The following is a 20,554-nucleotide window of genomic DNA, read 5'->3' as shown; positions in this document are numbered from 1 at the left end:
CATAGTTACTGCAGTCAGATTGTAAACACTACACACACTGCAGATTTATACTGGATTCAAATCAGACTGTAAATACAATAAACAGTGCAAATTCATACTGGAATAAATCCACTCCTATCCTAAAACCTATATACTCCTAAAACCTATATACAATGCAGATTCATACTGGATCGAAATCGCTCCATACTAATTGCAGTCAGACTGAAAACAACACATACAAAAGTAGATTCATACTGGATTAAATTCACTCCACAATTAATGCCATTGATTTGTTGACACTAAACAAACTTCAGATTCATACTGCACTAAAATATTTCCACAGTTATTGCAGTCAGACTGTAAAAACTACACCCTGTTGATTCATACTGGATTAACGTATTTCCACATCCAGACTGTAAAAGCTACACTCTGTTGATTCATACTGGATTAACGTATTTCCACAGTCAGACTGTAAAAGCTACACCCTGTTGATTCATACTGGATTAACGTATTTCCACAGTCAGACTGTAAAAACGATACCCTGGTGATTCATACTGGATTAGCGCATTTCCACAGTCAGACTGTAAAAACTACACCGGGTTGATTCATACTGGATTAACGTATTTCCACAGTCTGACTGCAAAAACTACACCGGGTTGATTCATACTGGATTAGCGCATTTCCACAGTCTGACTGCAAAAACTACACCGGGTTGATTCATACTGGATTAGCGCATTTCCACAGTCTGACTGCAAAAACTACACCGGGTTGATTCATACTGGATTAGCGCATTTCCACAGTCAGACTGTAAAAACGACACCCTGTTGATTCATACTGGATTAATGCATTTCCACAGTCAGACTGTAAAAGCTACACCGGGTTGATTCATACTGGATTAGCGCATTTCCACAGTCAGACTGTAAAAACGACACCCTGTTGATTCATACTGGATTAATGCATTTCCACAGTCAGACTGTAAAAGCTACACCGGGTTGATTCATACTGGGTTAAAATCATGAACCAGTACGATCCTAAAACAGAGCTCAACATATGGTGATCGTGTGTAGGGTGATGTCCTCACCGTGCAGAAGCTGCGCTCCAGAGCCACTCGCACGCTGGTTTCGATGCTGGTGCGTTTCTTGCGGCGGCGGGCTGGCAGGCCCTCGAAGCCCAGAGACGGAGAGGAGAGGGAGCTGGGGCTGGGTAAAGTGCTGTCCATCGACATGGTCTCTGAAAGCAGCAACCATCACCACAGTTACCACACAAGGCCTGTACAGTCATGTGAAAAAAATCTGAACCCCCCCCACTCGCCCCCATCCCCCCCCCCCCCCATTTAATCTTCATTCTAACAATACTTGAGATGGAGGGCATTTACACTACATGTCCAAATGTTTGTGGACACCCCTTCTAATGAATGCATGGTTCAGCGGCATTAAGCTGCACCCACTGCTGACACAGACATGCAAATGCAGTCTAGTCCCTGTAGAGAAGCACTGCCAAAAGAATAGGACCATCTCGAGAATATGAACCTATTGGCACCATGCCATTGCTAATGCCAGCCGTGGGGTAGAGGGGTATAAAGCCCCCCAGCATTGAGCTGTGGAGCAGTGGAAGAACTGTGTTCTCTGGAATGATGGATGGTGAAGCTCCATGCAGTACATTTGGGATGAGTATCATCCAACATCCTGACATCATTAACACTCTTCAGTCTGGAATGCTCTTCAGTGTTAGGTTATATTACCTCCATCTCTTAGTATTGACGTCCAGACGTCCCAAGAATATTAATGTATTTTTACCAGCATCAGTGAGCCACTTCTCCAGAAGAGGCTTGAGCTTGCACATGTTCTTAAAGCTGAGGTTCAGGGCCTCAAAGCGAGAGATGGTGGTCTGACTGAAATCGTTCCCATACAGCTTTCCCATTGCCAGCCCCACGTCACCCTGAGCAGAGAGGGGGAGAGAGAGAGAGAGAGAGAGATGAGAACCAGTCACAGAAGAACTCATCAGGCAATGGAGAAAGCGCTGGGCCCGTATCGGTTCATGCAAGCTGGCTTCTCGAGTACCTGCGTGAAGCCCAGTTTGATCCTCCTCTGCTTGAAGGTGCGGGCGAACTGTTCTAGCTCCTCCAGGTCGCTCGGCTCCTCGGGGTGAGAGGTCACGGGGGTCACTGTGCTGCCACTGCTCTCCATGACCTTTTCTCTCTGACACACAACGCATGGACCCCATTAGTCATCACCATCACCACTCGCCCCACCCTGTGCTTTAACACCGTGGCCTGTGAGGGATGTCTTACCTGTGCTTGAAGTCCGAGTGAAGGGGGAGCCGCTAGGAGGCCCCCCTGGTTTTGCTGAGGTAGTGGAATCAGATTTGGTGTAGATAGCAGCCCTGAGGAAGACCAGGAGAAAGAAATATATGGACACTGCACACAAAGCTGATTCATACTGGATTCAAATCACTGCACAGTTAGTACTGTCACACTGGATTCATGGCTCTCAGAGAACCTTGCTGTCAGACTGTAAAAACTACACACTGCAGATTCATACTGGATTCAAATCATTGCAGTTATTCCTGACATGATTCTGTAGATTCATACTGGATTAAAAAAATATTCCCGCTAAAACACTACAAACTGCAGATTCATACTGGATTCAAATCACTGCACTGTTATTACTGTCCGAGTGAAAATCTCTACACATACTGGATTCAAATCATTATTCCTGACATGATGCTGCAGATTCATACTGGATTGAAAACACTCACGTTATGACTGTCAGAGCCCAAACAAAGCAAATTCATACTGGCTTCAAATCACTGCACAGTTATTACTGTCAGAGTGAAAACACTACACACACTGCAGATTCATACTGGAAATAAAATCACACTGCAATTATTGCTGTCAAACTGTGTAGACTACAAACTTTAGATTCATACTGGATAAATATCACTGCCCAGTTAGTACTGACATGATGCCGCTGCTTCATACTGGATTCAAGTCTCTCCAAAATCATTGCCATCAGACTGTAAAAACTACAAACTGCAAATTCATACTGGATTAAACATCACTGACAGGTATTTCTGCCATGATCCTGCCATGATTCATACTGGATTGAAAACACTCCATTTATGACTGTCAGAGCTAAAACACCACAAACTGCAAATTCATACTGGATTCAAATCACTGCACAGTTATTCCTGCCATGATGCTACAGATTCATACTGGATTCAAAACACTCCACAATCATTCTTGTCAAACTGTAAAAACTACAAACTGCAAATTCATACTGGATTCCAATCACTGACAGTTATTCCTGCCATGATGCTGCAGATTCATACTGGATTGAAAACACTCCCGTTAGGACTGCCAAAACACTGCAAACTGCAAATTCACACTGGATTCAAATCACTCCACAATCATTCTTGTCAAACTGTAAAAACTACAAACTGCAGATTCATACTGGATTTATTCATCATTGATGTCTGACAGCAATGATTTCGAGGAGACCAGTATGAATCCAGCATGAAGTTGCGGCATCATGACAGTACTAACTGTGCAGTGATATTTAATCCAGTATGTATCAGCTTTGTGTGCAGTGTCTGCGCTCTGACAGTTATTCCTGCCATGATGCTGCAAATTCATACTGGATATCCAAGCACAATTATTAACCACACTGTAAAAAACTACACTCTGCAGATTCATACTGGAGAGAAACAAGAGGACATGGATTTTAGTCATGGAAGATGTGATAAAAGGTTGTAATTCTATTATAAAATAATAGGTCCGTTTCCAAGGGTTACTGTTCACGGGAACTATTATAATCAAGAGACACATTAATGAGAGACCCTTGGTTCTCGCACCGGTCCTCAGGACCCGCAGCCGATCCAAATTTTTGCTGAATCCTGACTCCTACAGCAAAAAATAGGTCCACCTTGTGGGTCTTGAGGACCTGCTAGAGACCCTCCAGTCTACAAAGCAAGAACCCTACCTTGCTGCCCTTGCTGTGCCTGGGGCAAAAGGAACTGCGCGGGCGAGGGCAAAGGATGCCCCGGAACGAGGACCAACTGCTGCAGCTGCAACAACTGCTGGATGTCCTGGAGGAGAGAGAGAGAGACGGGGGGGGCGGAAACTGATGAGGAGGCTTCAAAGGTCTTCTGAAGCATCGCTAGACTGGGTTGCACTGCTTAACCGTCTCTACAGCAAAGGCTTTCTACCAGATTGTGGAGGATCATTGTTGTGCAGATTTGATTGCATTCAGCGACAAAAGCGTTAGTGAGGTCAGGATGTTGGACGATGATCCCCACCCCACCTTATCATCTCCAACTCCTCCACCATCCATCACTCCAGAGGATACAGTAAGTCCCACTGCTCCACAGCTCAATGCTGGGGGGCTTTATACCCCTCTAGCCAGTAGGCTCATGTCCTATTGTATTGGCAGTACTTTTCTACAGGGACTAGACAAGCTGTGTGTGTGTGTGTGTGTGTGTGTGTGTGTATTTGCACATCTGTGTCAGCAATGGTAGCTGAATGCATTCATTAGTAGGGACATTTTTTGGCGTCCAGTGCCGTGGCTAGCTGTACCTGGGCAGTCAGCTGGATAGGTTGCGAGAGGGTAAGCTGGTGAGGAGGGGGCGGGACAGGGGCAGCAGTTTGGTCCTGGGCGCCCTTTGAGTTTCCTGGGCCCTGCAGCTGGGCCGGAGCGGCTTGCTGACCCTGCTGCTGATTGGCTGCGTGCTGCGTTTGCTGCTGACTGGCTGCGTGAGCTGCGTGCGTCTGCTGCACGGCGGCGGCCAGGAGCTGCGCCTGCTGGAGGAGGAGCTGCTGCTGGGCGGGCAGGAGAGCGGTCAGCTGGGGCAGAGAGCGAGAGAGCGTGCGAGAGAAAGAGAGAGAGAGAGAGAAGTAGGAGAAAAGGAGAAAGGTCTGATAAGGAAAGGCCGAAAGCTGCATGCGCACAGAGCTCGTACACACAGTGAAGCATTAGCTTAGCATAAGAAAGGTTAGCTGTAATCTAACTGGACTGGACTGGGGAGCGCTGCCAGTAGGGACGTCCGAGTGCAGTCTAGGACACCCAGGCATCTCTGAATGGCTCAGCATCGGCTATATTACGTATATCTGCCTCCATGTCCTTCATTTATCCATGCCTTTTTTTTGTAGTGTGCGACACAATATTGACAAAAGTATTGGGACACCCGCTCGTTTGTTGTTTCTTCTGAAATCAAGGGCGTTGTTTCTTCTAAAAAGGAGCCGATCCTGCTTTTGTTTGGTGTAGCTGCCTCTACTGTCCAGGGAAGAAGGCTTTCTAGAGTCGCTGTTAGTGAGGTCAGGATGTTGACTGATGATCATCACCCCACCTCACGCTCAACTTTCCAACTCATCCCATCCAAATACAGTACTGAATGGAGTTCCTCCACTGCTCTATAGCTCAATCTTTGGGGGGGGGGGGGCATACCCCTCTAGTCCACGCCTGGCATTAGGTTCATCAGTGTTTACCTGTTCCAGAGAGTCCTATTCTATTGGCAGTATGTCTTACTCTACAGGGACTCGACAAGCTGCGTTTGCAGATCTGTGTCTGCGACTTATAAAGTAGCTGAATATAGACGAGAGGGGAGTCCATAAATATGTGGACACCTCACACTGATCCGTAGGTAAGTGGACGGGTCGATTATACACGGTACAGGAGGGTGTGTATCTTACCCCCGCCAGCTGGCTTCCAGTCAGCATCAGCTGTGTGTGTGGGAGGGTGGTCTGAGTGGGTGTGGTCTGGACAGAAGCTGGGGACATCTCTGCACAATCCTCCGCCTTACCCTGAGGGAGAAAGAAAGAGAGAGAGAGAGAAAGAGAGAGAGAGGTAGAGAGAGGGTTATATGTGAAAGAACTAGATGTAGTGGACTGTGATTAGGGCACAGTTTCGGACACTGCTTCAGTCTTTGTGCCAATCAGTGGGCGTAGCAGCAGCACATGCGTACCCGCTGTTGTGCTCCCTCTGACTCCGGCTGCTGATGGCAAAGCGGAATGGCATGGCTTGGGATTCGAACTTCCGACACTCTGGGGAGGGGGGGCGGGGGGGTCTCACCCATTCCTAATAACTACCTACTTATTTTTAAAAAACCTCCTAACGTCACTTTTCGCATCAGAATTACACACAGTTCTAACACACACACACACACACACACACACACCCCGAAAAGACAGTTTCTCCTGTCTGGATTTGATTCGGAAGAGCGGCAGGACTGACAGCTGACTATGATTAACGTCGAGAAAATGATACAGGCTGACATTATGGAAAGCTCCTGCCCCATGCTAATGACAGTAAGACACCACATTCAGGAGTTACCATGGCTTTGATGCCCCGCCAGACTCGCGGCTAGGGGTCCGGCGGCAGTGGGCAGTTTTGGTTTCTGTTCTGGGTGGAAGTTTGTTTTCGAGCCTCACCCATCCCCATCGTCTGTCTCTTTGTCTCTTTCCGTTTCATGTTCTCGTTGATGTGCTTATCGCTCTGGGCTAAGCAGTGTGGTCTCCATGTCTGGGCATGTCTGGACCAACCATTTGTACACACGAAAGTTCTGAATTTGCATATCCGTCACTCAGCATGCAAATCGGCCCGAGACGCCAAACAGCAGCCAAAAACACACACACCGGTGCCTGCAGAGCTCCGACAGGCCCTGAGATATGATCACGAGACTCGAGCCACGATACAATTGTACCGATTCTACACGTACGTTACGCAAAGTATATATTCATAGGACGTTTATCTAATCTTATTATTGTTTATTTATACGCCTGTACGTGTTTATTATTGTTGATTCTGTTCGTTTATCTGCTGATTATCGTTCTTACTCAGACTCCTGTTCAGAAACCTGTAGCATGGTCTAATGAACATTTTAGTGGACTCTGACACTGATGGATAATCACTGTGGAATTATTCAGCTCTACTATGCAAATTCATGCATTGCCCAAAAATCTCAGTTTGAGACCTTGAGATCTATTAGAGACAAGGCCAAAGGTCAGAAGCCTGTCATTTGGGCTCTACTTGGCTCCACACTGGCTTTGACGCTCAGTGCTTGGTCCCCTAAAGATTGCCGCGCGTAATGTAATTTGTAGACGGATGCTGGCAGACGCATTAGTGCGGAAATCAAAAATCAATCCTACATCTATTTCAGATCAAAGTTGTTTTGTTTGTTTATTTATTTGTTTATTTATTTAAATTTGAGGACTGACAACCATGAGCAACCAGCCACCGCCGCCGCCGCTTTTCCAACTGCCGCCAATGCCAAACGTCAGCAGGCAACCAACGCACTGGGAGGGACAGCCACTAGGCTTCAAGGGGTATTAAAAAGCCTAAGTATAAGCATTTAATAGCTGTATATGATATTTATCTGCATCCCTCAGTCTGAGGTGTTCATCTCCGGTGTTGTTGCACTACAATACCCATAATGCATCAGTTATAGCCTAGCCTGTAGAGGGGTTCTTCTGAATGGGGGTGGGGGGAGGGGGGGGTGTCCCCAGTTTCTGAGTGTCCCTTTAAAAAGATGTTGCACGCCAGTCATTCGCCTGTAGGTTGAAGGGGCTTTAAGATGATCACGTACCTGATTATTGGAGTCTGAGCCGTTCCTTTCTGAATCTGAGACAGACAGAGAGAGAGAGAGAGAGAGAGAGAGAGAGAGAGAAAAGAGAGAGAGAGAGAGAGAAAAGAGAGAGAGAGGTATAAAACACAGGCATCAGTTCTGATTCATTAGGATATGATTCATTGTATCAACCTGATTTGATACAAACAGATTTACTTTTAGAAATCCACTGAAAACACAGACGTTATACAGCACCAATACAGTAGTGGAATAATAATAATATAATAATAATGTACAATTATTACATATATTTTATATATTACATATATAACAGCTTCATTATTACATTATTATGCCTGTAATAGATAGACATATAAATATATATACTACTAATAAATAGTAGTATAAATAAGTAGTAAAAATTATATAATAATAATAATAATAGATCATAATAACAGTAGATAAGAATAGATAATAATAAGTATAAAGATAAAAAGAATAATAATATATTTCAAAAATACTGGTACAGTAGTGGAGTACGGAAATAACATCTATATTAATAATAATTGTATTATTATTAATAATAATAATAATAATATCCATATTCAGTACAATACATACAATAACCGCTTTATTGCTACAGTCTATAATATAATATATCTATAATATATCTATAATAATATTAATATAGTCTATAATAATAATATTAATAATAATACAAATAATAATAAAGATAATACAAATAATTTGGTTATAGACAGTCCTGAAACATAGATGGAATATAAACAAAAAATTAATTAATATAATTAATAACATTATAATATCTTTATTTATTTTATGTTTTTTTTCTGTGAACATGGGGGTGGGGGTGGAACAGAATCTTCAGCATTTTCACACCCGTATCACATACCTCCTGTATTCTCCATTGGAGAGTCTGCTGCTGGATTCTCAACTTCTACTGGTTTTGACATTCTGATATCTGTAACAGAGAGAGAGAGAGAGAGAGAGAGAGAGAGAGAGAGAGAGAGACTTAGTTAGACTCACTCGGCTTTTCTCTGTTCACTTCACATCGTTTCAGCAGCTGGAGGAGCCTGATGTTCAGAAAGAGAGAGAGAGCGAGAGCGAGAGAGTTTCTAAAGGGAAAGAGAAGCGTAACATCTCAGGTTACTGAAGTCTGAGAGATTTCGACCTGCGGGGGGAAAACTGCGTTTCAGACTCCAGTTTCAGGGTTGTGACACTCAGAGTCTCTGAGATGAGTCAAAGGAGCTCACCACCCTCATCACTGTGCCCTCCTGCTTTCCCACCAGCATCTGTGTCGACCACACTGCAGGGTCTTCAACCAGCTGTCCTCGTGCTCCTACCACTAAAAGGATCCCACTGGATCTACCAGGCCCAGGCTAATGTAGCTAACATTTGATGAAGGCTTGTACCCCTTTAGCCAGGGGTGTAGCACCACATTTTGGGCCTTGGGCTTAGTAGCAGTAGTAGTAGAAGTATCTACCAGGGTAATGTAGCTAACATCTGATTAGAGCCTATTCCACACCAGTAACTACGGTCTTAATCAGGGGTGTCGTACCAAAGTTTGGACCATGGGCACTATAGCAGTAGTAGTAGAAGTATCTACCAGGCTAATGTAGCTAACATCTGCTGGAAGCTTATACCACACTAATTGGTATGGTCTTATCCAGGGGTGTAGCACCAACTTTTGGGCCTTGGTTAGGGTTAGGGTTACAGTAGTAAAAGTATTCATCAGGCTAAAGTCGCTAACATCTGATGGAAGCCTATACCACACCAGTTAGTATGGTCTTAGGGTGTAGCACCAAAGTTTGGGCCTTGGGCTTAGTAGCAGTAGTAGTAGAAGTATCTACCAGGGTAATGTAGCTAACATCTGATTAGAGCCTATTCCACACCAGTAACTACGGTCTTAATCAGGGGTGTCGTTCCAAAGTTTGGACCATGGGCACTATAGCAGTAGTAGTAGAAGTATCTACCAGGCTAATGTAGCTAACTTCTGCTGGAAGCTTATACCACACTAGTTGGTATGGTCTTATCCAGGGGTGTAGCACCAACTTTTGGGCCTTGGGCACAGTAGTCATAGTAGTAGCAGAAGGATCTGCCAGGCTAATGTAGCTAACATCTGATTAGAGCCTATTCCACACTAGTTAGTATGGTCTTAAGGTGTAGTACCAAATTTTGGACCATGGGCACTATAGCAGTAGTAGCAGAAAGATCTACCAGGCTAATGTAGCTAACATCTGCTGGAAGCTTATACCACACTAGTTGGTATGGTCTTATCCAGGGGTGTAGCACCAACTTTTGGGCCTTGGGCGCAGTAGTCATAGTAGTAGCAGAAGGATCTGTCAGGCTAATGTAGCTAACATCTGCTGGAAGCTTATACTATATATATAGTTGGTATGGTCTTATCCAGGGGTGTAGCACCAACTTTTGGGCCTTGGGCGCAGTAGTCATAGCAGTAGTAGTAGTGAAACCTGCATTCTTGAATCATCACACACTCTCCTCAAAACCCTGCTGAGGTTATTAATAACCTCCTGCTGATCTGCTCGGAATCAGACTTTCAGCATATTGATTTCTGCTGGATTTTGGTTCTAGAGACCACCTCCAGCTCCGGCTACTCCGGCTATTCTGGACCAGGGCTGGAGAACATCTGCAAAATCTGTAAAATAAATACCATCAATTCTTTCTTACGAACTAAAAGAAAAACTACTTACGGGACCAAATTACGGGTTCCACACTCAATAAAAATAGCGGAAACTACGCTGTGAACCGGCCTGTTAAGAACGTCTGTTTTTGTGATGTCACCAAAATCACAACGCATAGCTCTGCCTACTCCGCCCACAGCAGTTCAGCTTTACAGATTTACACTGAGGCTTTAAGAAGCATTACAGCCCGAGCTGCTTTCTCAGCGAGCCACAATGCAGCGAGGCCAATCAGAACGAAGGTCATTTACATAAACATACAGCCTGTTTAATTGTAAAAGATGAAAGAAAATCATTCATGGCTGTTTTCTGGGGGGAAATAAATAAATAAATAAATAAATGAATGAAAAAAGAAAAATGAAGATTATAGGCCCTTTAATATTACGTCAGCCTTTATCGTAACACTTCCTATTTTCGTACACTGAGACCCCTGGGACGGTCCCGGCAGCGTTCCTCTGGGACGGGGTGTGTTGGGCTGCAGCTACAGAGAAAAAGACACACAAGACTGCAGGCCGTTATTACTAATACTATTATTATTATTATTATTATTAATATATTATAATATATTATTATTATTATTATAAGCATCTTTAAATTAACCATTACTATTATTTTATTATTATTAGCATCTTTAAATTAACCATTATTATTTTTTATATTATTAGCATTTTTAAATTAACTATTATTATTTTTTATATTATTATTATTATTAGCATCTTTAAATGAATCATTATTATTATTATTTTATTTTTAATATTATTATTATTAGCATCTTTAAATTAACCATTATTATTACTATTATTACTAATCATTTGAACAACAATAATAATAATATCATTTATTATAGCTGTTTAAAAAATAATACAATAAAAAAACTGTACTGTAGTGAATTTGGACAATAGCAGCTTTATTATTAGGACTGACTATAATAATAATAATAATAATAATAATATAATTTTGAGTGAATACATGTAAATAAATAAATAAAAAGAAATAATCACATGCACACATATAAATATATACACACACTGACACACACACACACACACATATGTTCTAGATACAGGCCGAGCAGCGCAGGCGTTCTTCCTTTAAAATAAACACAGGCTCACAGATGCGCACACACACATTTTCTCATACAGACACACTTACTTCCCTTTTGTGAAATATATGCAAATAGGCCCAACGACTGACTAATTATATCGGCCACCTGCATATTAAACTCTCACCCCCCCCCAACCCCCCACACACCAGCCCCCCCACCAGCCCCAACCCCGGCTATCTGTCTTTCACTCTTCTCCCTTCCCTTTCGTTCTTGCCGATAAGAAGACGGGCTGATAAACCACACGCCGGCCCGGCAGGGACGCACCAGCGAGCAGATGTTCATCAGCGGCTCATCTGGGTTCAGTTCTGAGACTGAAACATGAGCGCTGCACTACACACCCACCAACATGAAGAATACTGCGGCAAAGCATTAACACCAGCTAGAACCTGGTATAAAGCCCCCCGGCAGTGATCTGTGGAGGAACTGTGTTCTCTGGACTGATGGATGGTGGAGCTCCATCCAGTACTTCTGGGATGAGTTGGGGAGTTGGGGATTATGAGGTGGGGTGGTGGTGATCATCATCCAACACTACTTGGACCTGACTTCACTAACACTGCTGGTTGCTGGATGCAGTCAAATCCTCACAGCAATGCTTCTGCAAAATCTAGTAGAAAGCCTTATTCTACTCTGGACAGTAGAAACAGTAACTCCAACAAAAGCAGGATCAACTCTTTTTAATAACCTTAATTTCAGAAGAAACAACGAATAAACAGGTGTCCCAATACTTTTGTCCATTTAGAGTTCTTTCAATCTGAGCTCAGAACTGTGAGGTTGAGGAACGATCACTCCAAAAGCTAATGTATCCTAATGTATGTCCATTCTTTTCTCCACCCACCAGTGAAAATGTCCCTGTGCCACTGGCTGCAACACAAACCCCCAGCCAGCACTACCCTTTAACAGTTGGAAAGGTGTTCTTATCATGAAATCCTGCATTTACGCTTCTTTGCTCAATGCAGCCACAAAGGTCTAAACAAAGGTGCATCGGTTTTGCTTGTTCGGGAGGTTTTTCAAGTTCAAAGGAACTCGAGGATCTTTAGGGAACCTTCGAGGAACCTTTGACTTCTAAAAACCTTCTATTGAAGGTTCCGTTAAGGAGTTTCAAACTATAGAGCTCAGTCTGTCTATGATCAGAGGATCGCTGGTTCGAATCCCAGTCATGCTTCTAGCCATCGGCAGCCGAGGCCCCAAGAGAGCACAACTGGCCTAGGGTGGGTAGGTGGCGCTCTACCTCAAACACCCCTCCACACATCACTTCGCTGCGGTGCTGGCTGTGACTGATGGCTGCTGGCTAGGGCGTGGATGTTGCACCAGTGGCAGGAAAATGAGAGTTGTCGGAGGGGGTGTGTGTTGGTGTCGGGGGCATTGCATCCGATGGGGGTGTGGGGGTACGTACGGGTAGGGGTTGGGTAATTGCCAGTCCAAAAAATAAAATAAATAAACAAATAAATAATAACAGTGCAGAACGGTAATCTACAGAAAGATTCCACAGCCAGATTTTTTTTGGTTTAGTCAAAAAATCCTTAAATATTCATCCAAAAATCTCAAAATGAGAAATTTGAGCTATTTTATTTATTTATTTATTTTTCGCAGTGAAATGTGAGGTCGGTCGGTCGGTTTACTGCTGGGGTCAGACGTCTTGCGTGGTATTGTGCTTTTCCAGCACTCTGCTAAGTCAGGAATTGGAGGAAGTACAGTAAGAGGAAAGCCCCTCCGCATCCCCCCACACCACCCCCCTCGCTCCCTGAGCCTCGCTGGGAGAAAACGCAGAAGTCCACAGTGTGCTGTGCTGGCAAAGTGCCGGCCAAAAAGCTCCGAGTGAGGTTTCGCCAACACTTCCAGATTGCGCAATGCCAGCAGGTGCAGATCGGGTGGCGTATGAGTGTGCGAGTCCCTCGGCCTGCACCGCTGACTCAGTTCGTGGATTCCCCATCTACCTCCCTCCGCCCGTAACCTTCAGCCTGTAGCTCGCACCACGCAGCTGGAAAGCTGGAGGGCAGTACGCGCCCCGCGTCTGGGACTCCGTGAGCTAGAGGGGTATAAAGCCCCCCAGAATTTGAGCTGCGGAGCAGTGGGACTACTGTGTTCTCGGGGATCATGATCATCCAACATCCTGACCTTACTAAGGCTCTTGTTGCTGGATGCAATCAAATTCTCACAGCAGTGCGCCTCTTCCGAAATCTAGTAGAAAGCCTACTCTATTTCAAAAGAAACAATGAGAATGAGCAGGTGTCCCAATACTTTTGTCCCAATACGTCCCTGCTCCAGAGAGTCCTGTTCTATTGGCCCTAACTAACCCTACGTGTCTAAATGCACAGGCAGGCCACATACAACACTAAGTGTCCAAATGTTTGTGGACACCCCTTCTACTCACGAACCCGTGATCGGCACCATGTTGCTCCCCCCCAACCCCCCACCCCCACACCCCCCAGCTTTGAGCTGTGGAGCTATTCAATTGGCAGTACTTCTCTACAGGCACTCTTTTGCACATCAGTGCGTCAATGTGCAACCGGTGCAACTGAAAGCAGACGGGTGTCCACAAACATTTGTCCACATGCTGAGTTCTAGTAGCTTCTAAGGCTGCAGTCTATAAGCACATGTGTTTTTTTTGTGAGTGCTGCTCAGTAAACGATGGCGTTTCGTATGAAGTGATCGCGGAGTCTATCAATCGTGATGAAGTTGGTGTGTTAGAGGCCGAGAGCCTGCGTCTCACTTCCCTCTCTATTTCCCCTCAGACTATGGTGAGCACAATGTGTTAAACCAAACCCTTACTGTCAGAATGTCTATTAATAATCACACACACACACACACACACACACACACACACAGATATACAGAGATGAGCCTACACACATTAACTCTGGCCTGTAGGCTCCCCGTAGCCTGTCCCGCTGAGGGCCTGTGTATAATACCCATAATAATAATAATAATAATAATAATAATAATACACACCTCTGTTTACAAAGCTACTCATGTCCGAATACATTTGTCCAGATTAAAGTATCACTTGAAAACTAGCACCTTCTCTATCTTCTCCAACTCCAACGGCTGCTAAAATGTGCCTGCATCGAACTCAGACACTTCATCAGCTTAAACATGAGCCCATAGATCACATTGGTCATTGGCGATCACAAGGTTGTGGGATCAATACCCAGATCTGCTTAGCTGCTGCCATCGGGCGATGGGGCAAGGCCCTTAACCCTCATTTGGCCTCAGGGGAGCCGTAGCATGCCTGAAACGTGAAACGTGAAATGTTATTGGTGGATCTTATTCTAGCACACCTGCTGGTACCTGGTGACATCATCAGAAATTCGGAAGTCGTTTCGGGGGGCAGGTAAAGTCAGTCTATTTAGAGTAGACATTCGAGAACCAAAAAAAAAATATTCTGATTGATCGGTCGTGACGGACTGTGGACGACCTGACAAGGTCAAAAGGTCAAGTTTGATACTATAATATCTCAACTTCATTCAAATAATTATAGTATTAATAAAGTTATGGTATATTATTTTTAATAACCTGCTGTTGAAACAATTACAAGTGTTTCGGATTGATTTTTTACGTTAGTATTGTTTGCCTCAGCATCGTTAATTGCAATACTTCACTTGATATAGGTATTGGAATTGGAAATCTGTTGTCATGACACCCTAGTTCAAAGCATTATCACACCATTTAAAAATATTTTGAATATTCACCCAATATTTAAGCCAATTACCCAATCCACTTGTTAGTGCACATAAAATGCTCCTGGCCTGCTCCAACACATGCACAGCCAGCAACTGCCTCTCGCCGTCGCCGGGCAACCAACTGCGAACCAGCTCTGATGCGTCGCCTAGCAGACGTCCATACGGACCAGCAGCACACTGGAGTGATGTGTGGAGAGAGCACCAACTGTGCTCTCTCAGGCTCCGGCTGCTGATGGCAGGCTGAGATTCGAACCGGCGACCCTCGGGTCACAGGGGTATTGTCACATTCTTGCTGTAACATCTGAAGGTATGACTTACAGATCACAGTAAATGTGCAGTTACGGTAGCTTTACTGCCTTCACACACACACTCACACACATGCATACATGTCCCACCACTGTACACACACTGCACATGCTACATCTGCATACTACAAATAGGCCCCAGCTTTTAAAACACACACACACACACACACCAGTTCTCTTTTGCTGATTAAGAAGGTGAAAAGGCAGCATGTCAAAGTGTTCAGTATTAGAACGTCATACTGAATATTAATATATTTATAAAAGATTCATACTGGATATTAATGTTATTAGAACTTCATACTGGATATTAATGTTATTAGAACTTCATACTGGATATTAATGTTATTAGAGCTTCATGCTGGATATTAATATATTTATAAGATTCATACTGGATATTAATGTTATTAGAGCATCATACTGGATATTAATGTTATTAGAGCTTCATGCTGGATATTAATATATTTATATAAGATTCATACTGGATATTAATGTTATTAGAACTTCATACTGGATATTAATGTTATTAGAGCTTCATACTGGATATTAATGTTATTAGAACTTCATACTGGATATTAATGTTATTAGAGCTTCATGCTGGATATTAATATATTTATAAGATTCATACTGGATATTAATGTTATTAGAGCATCATACTGAATATTAATGTTATTAGAGCTTCATACTGGATATTAATGTTATTAGAGCATCATCCTGGATATTAATGTTATTAGAGCTTTATACTGGATATTAATGTTATTAGAACTTCATACTGGATATTAATGCTATTAGAACTTCATACTGGATATTAATGCTATTAGAGCTTCATACTGGATATTAATGTTATTAGAACTTCATACTGGATATTAATGCTATTAGAGCTTCATACTGGATATTAATGTTATTAGAACTTCATACTGGATAGTATGAAAGGCCGGACGGGGAGGTGTGCAATCAGCTCCTCTAACTCTAAACAGGCCGGACAGCTTGTTATCAGCAGCCGCTGAAAGGGTATCAGAAAGGAATGACCAGTACAGAGTGTGTGTCAGATCATTTGAGCTCGATAAATGGATGGTTATGTACACACGAACAGCTAAGAGTAGTGTGTGTGTGTGTGTGTGTGTGTGTGTGTGTGTTCATTTGACCTGCTATGTTTAGATTTACTTATGGTGAGAACATTGTCTAAAATAACTTTAGACTCTAAGCTTTAATAGCATTAATATCCAGTATGAAGTTCTAATAACATTAATATCCAGTATAAAGCTCTAATAACATTAATATACAGTATGAAGCTCTAATAGCATTAATATCCAGTATGAAGCTCTAATAACATTAATATCCAGTATGAAGCTTTAATAACATTAATATTCAGTATGAAGCTCTAATAGCATTCATATCCAGTATGAAGTTCTAATAACATTAATATCCAGTATGAAGCTTTAATAACATTAATATTCAGTATGAAGCTCTAATAGCATTAATATCCAGTATTAAGTTCTAATAACATTAATATCCAGTATGAAGCTCTAATAACATTAATATCCAGTATGAAGCTCTAATAGCATCAATATTCAGTATGAAGCTCTAATAGCATTAATATCCAGTATGAAGTTCTAATAGCATTAATATCCAGTATGAAGTTCTAATAACATTAATATTCAGTATGAAGCTCTAATAGCATTCATATCCAGTATGAAGTTCTAATAGCATTCATATCCAGTATGAAGTTCTAATAACATTAATATTCAGTATGAAGCTCTAATAGCATTCATATCCAGTATGAAGTTCTAATAGCATTCATATCCAGTATGAAGTTCTAATAGCATTCATATCCAGTATGAAGCTCTAATAGCATTAATATCCAGTATGAAGTTCTAATAACATTATTATTTAGTATGAAGCTCTAATAGCATTAATATCCAGTATGAAGTTCTAATAACATTAATATCCAGTATGAAGTTCTAATAGCATTAATATCCAGTATGAAGCTCTAATAACATTAATATCCAGCATGAAGCTCTAATAGCATTAATATCCAGTATGAAGTTCTAATAACATTATTATTTAGTATGAAGCTAATAGCATTAATATCCAGTATGACGTTCTAATAACATTAATATCCAGTATGAAGCTCTAATAGCATTAATATCCAGTATGAAGTTCTAATAACATTAATATCCAGTATGAAGTTCTAATAGCATTAATATCCAGTATGAAGTTCTAATAACATTAATATCCAGTATGAAGCTCTAATAACATTAATATCCAGTATGAAGTTCTAATAGCATTAATATCCAGTATGAAGTTCTAATAGCATTAATATCCAGTATGAAGTTCTAATAACATTAATATCCAGTATGAAGCTCTAATAACATTAATATCCAGCATGAAGCTCTAATAGCCTTAATATCCAGTATGAAGTTCTAATAACATTATTATTTAGTATGAAGCTCTAATAGCATTAATATCCAGTATGACGTTCTAATAACATTAATATCCAGTATGAAGCTCTAATAGCATTAATATCCAGTATGAAGTTCTAATAGCATTAATATCCAGTATGAAGTTCTAATAACATTAATATCCAGTATGAAGCTCTAATAACATTAATATCCAGTATGAAGTTCTAATAGCATTAATATCCAGTATGAAGTTCTAATAACATTAATATCCAGTATGAAGCTCTAATAACATTAATATCCAGTATGAAGTTCTAATAACATTCATATCCAGTTTGAAGCTCTAATAGCATTAATATCCAGTATGAAGCTCTAATAACATTAATATCCAGTATGAAGTTCTAACATTAATATCCAGTATGAAGCTCTAATAACATTAATATCCAGTATGAAGTTCTAATAACACTAATATCCAATATGAAGCTCTAATAGCATTAATATCCAGTATGAAGTTCTAATAGCATTAATATCCAGTATGAAGTTCTAATAACATTAATATCCAGTATGAAGCTCTAATAACATTAATATCCAGTATGAAGCTCTAATAGCATTAATATCCAGTATGAAGCTCTAATAACATTATTATCCAGTATGAAGTTCTAATAGCATTAATATCCAGTATGAAGCTCTAATAGCATTAATATCCAGTATGAAGCTCTAATAGCATTAATATCCAGTATGAAGTTCTAATAGCATTAATATCCAGTATGAAGTTCTAATAACATTAATATCCAGTATGAAGCTCTAATAACATTAATATCCAGTATGAAGCTCTAATAGCATTAATATCCAGTATGAAGCTCTAATAACATTATTATCCAGTATGAAGTTTTAATAGCATTAATATCCAGTATGAAGTTCTAATAACATTAATATCCAGTATGAAGCTCTAATAGCATTAATATCCAGTATGAAGCTCTAATAATATTAATATCCAGTATGAAGCTCTAATAACATTAATATCCAGTATGAAGTTCTAATAGCATTAATATCCAGTATGAAGCTCTAATAGCATTAATATCCAGTATGAAGCTCTAATAGCATTAATATCCAGTATGAAGTTCTAATAACATTAATATCCAGTATGAAGCTCTAATAACATTAATATCCAGTATGAAGCTCTAATAGCATTAATATCCAGTATGAAGCTCTAATAACATTATTATCCAGTATGAAGTTCTAATAGCATTAATATCCAGTATGAAGTTCTAATAACATTAATATCCAGTATGAAGCTCTAATAGCATTAATATCCAGTATGAAGCTCTAATAATATTAATATCCAGTATGAAGCTCTAATAACATTAATATCCAGTATGAAGTTCTAATAACATTAATATCCAGTATGAAGCTCTAATAACATTAATATCCAGTATGAAGTTCTAATAACATGTAATTAAAGCTTAGAGTCTAAAGTTATTTTAGACAATGTTCTCACCATAAGTAAATCTAAATATAGCAGATCAAATGAACACACACACACACACACACACACACTACTCTTAGCTGTTCGTGTGTACATAACCATCCATTTATCGAGCTCAAATGATCTGACACACACTCTGTACCGGTCATTCCTTTCTGATACCCTTTCAGCGGCTGCTGATAACAAGCTGTCCGGCCTGTTTAGAGTTAGAGGAGCTGATTGCACACCTCCCCGTCCGTCCGGCCAGCTTCATTAGCATTACTGCACCCAGAGAAACCCAGCCTGGCAGCCCAACGCACATTCACTTACATACCTGGCAACCACAAGTGTGAGTAATCCATAGCTGCTATGGGAGCCGTCTTGGTCATGCTGATAATGATGTGTGCCCTCTTCTCTCTCTCCTCTCTCTCTAATGTCTCGCTCTCTCTCTTCCTTTTTGCACATTCACCCGCTGCTCTCGCGCTCTGTCTCTCGGGCTCGCTGCCCCTGTTAGCGCTTGGCCAATAAGAAGGAACAAACTGATAACGTAGTTTTGGTTGTGGGTTTGGAGGAGGGAAGGAAAGAAAGACAAAATCAATCCTCCCTCTCTCCTCCCTCTTGCCCGCCTCCCACACCTCCCTCCACCTACGCCCCCGCCCTGCCTACTTCTTTGCCCCACGGACACCAGCTAAAACTTTCCCTCTACGCGCAGCACTCTCACTGTGCAGCACTTCTAGGCTCACTGTTCACTATAGCCCTCACACATAACCCCTGAACTCCAGGCCTGTTATTCAGTGCATCCTATTTGCACCACAGTGAAGATGACGTATGATAGGTATTTTTTTGGAGTTGCTAATCATTAGAAGATCAGAATTACACAGTATCTACTCAGTACTTACTCAGTACGTTTGATGGACTACTCAGTAACCACTATGAATTATACTGTATTAACTATGAAATCTACAACAACAGTACTGATTCAGGAACCACTGTAAATAATTCAGTATCTAATATGAATTATACAGTATTTACTATAAACTCTACAACAATACTACTGATTTAGAAACCAGTATGAATTATTCTGTATCTACCATGGATTACACAGTATTTCCTAGGAATTGTTCAGTATCCACTATGAATTATACAGTATCTACTTTGAATTACTCGCTTACCACTATGAATTATACAGTATTTACTATAAATTCTACAACAATACTACTGATTTAGAAACCAGTATGATTTATTCAGTATCTACCACGATTATACAGTACTTACTATAAATGATACATAAAGTAATATGAATTCCTCCCTAACCACTATGAATTATACTGTATTTCCTATGAATTCTAC

General features: G+C 41.3%; 1 protein-coding gene across 4 annotated transcripts in view; it reads right to left on the bottom strand.

The window, feature by feature from the left end:
- pou2f2b (POU class 2 homeobox 2b) overlaps window positions 1-20,554 on the bottom strand; it is a 75,199-nt gene that overhangs the window by 11,923 nt on the left and 42,722 nt on the right. For 2 of the 4 annotated variants that reach the window (XM_072680528.1, XM_072680532.1), the window contains exons 2-10: window positions 8,447-8,515; window positions 7,558-7,592; window positions 5,666-5,776; window positions 4,553-4,819; window positions 3,960-4,065; window positions 2,270-2,361; window positions 2,040-2,177; window positions 1,776-1,917; window positions 1,061-1,209 (exon numbers count right to left, since the gene is read on the bottom strand). In XM_072680528.1, the coding sequence (XP_072536629.1) occupies window positions 1,061-1,209; window positions 1,776-1,917; window positions 2,040-2,177; window positions 2,270-2,361; window positions 3,960-4,065; window positions 4,553-4,819; window positions 5,666-5,776; window positions 7,558-7,592; window positions 8,447-8,515 (1,109 nt within the window). Of the gene's footprint in view, window positions 1-1,060; window positions 1,210-1,775; window positions 1,918-2,039; window positions 2,178-2,269; window positions 2,362-3,959; window positions 4,066-4,552; window positions 4,820-5,665; window positions 5,777-7,557; window positions 7,593-8,446; window positions 8,516-19,538; window positions 19,714-20,554 lie in introns of those variants that run through there. The other 2 variants (XM_072680529.1, XM_072680530.1) reach the window with 2 other exon arrangements.

This window comes from Salminus brasiliensis, chromosome 5 (assembly GCF_030463535.1).
Source record: "Salminus brasiliensis chromosome 5, fSalBra1.hap2, whole genome shotgun sequence".
Taxonomy (NCBI): Eukaryota; Metazoa; Chordata; class Actinopteri; order Characiformes; family Bryconidae; genus Salminus; species Salminus brasiliensis.
The sequence above is the reverse complement of the archived record's forward strand: the minus strand, read 5'-3'. Positions and strand labels throughout refer to the sequence as shown.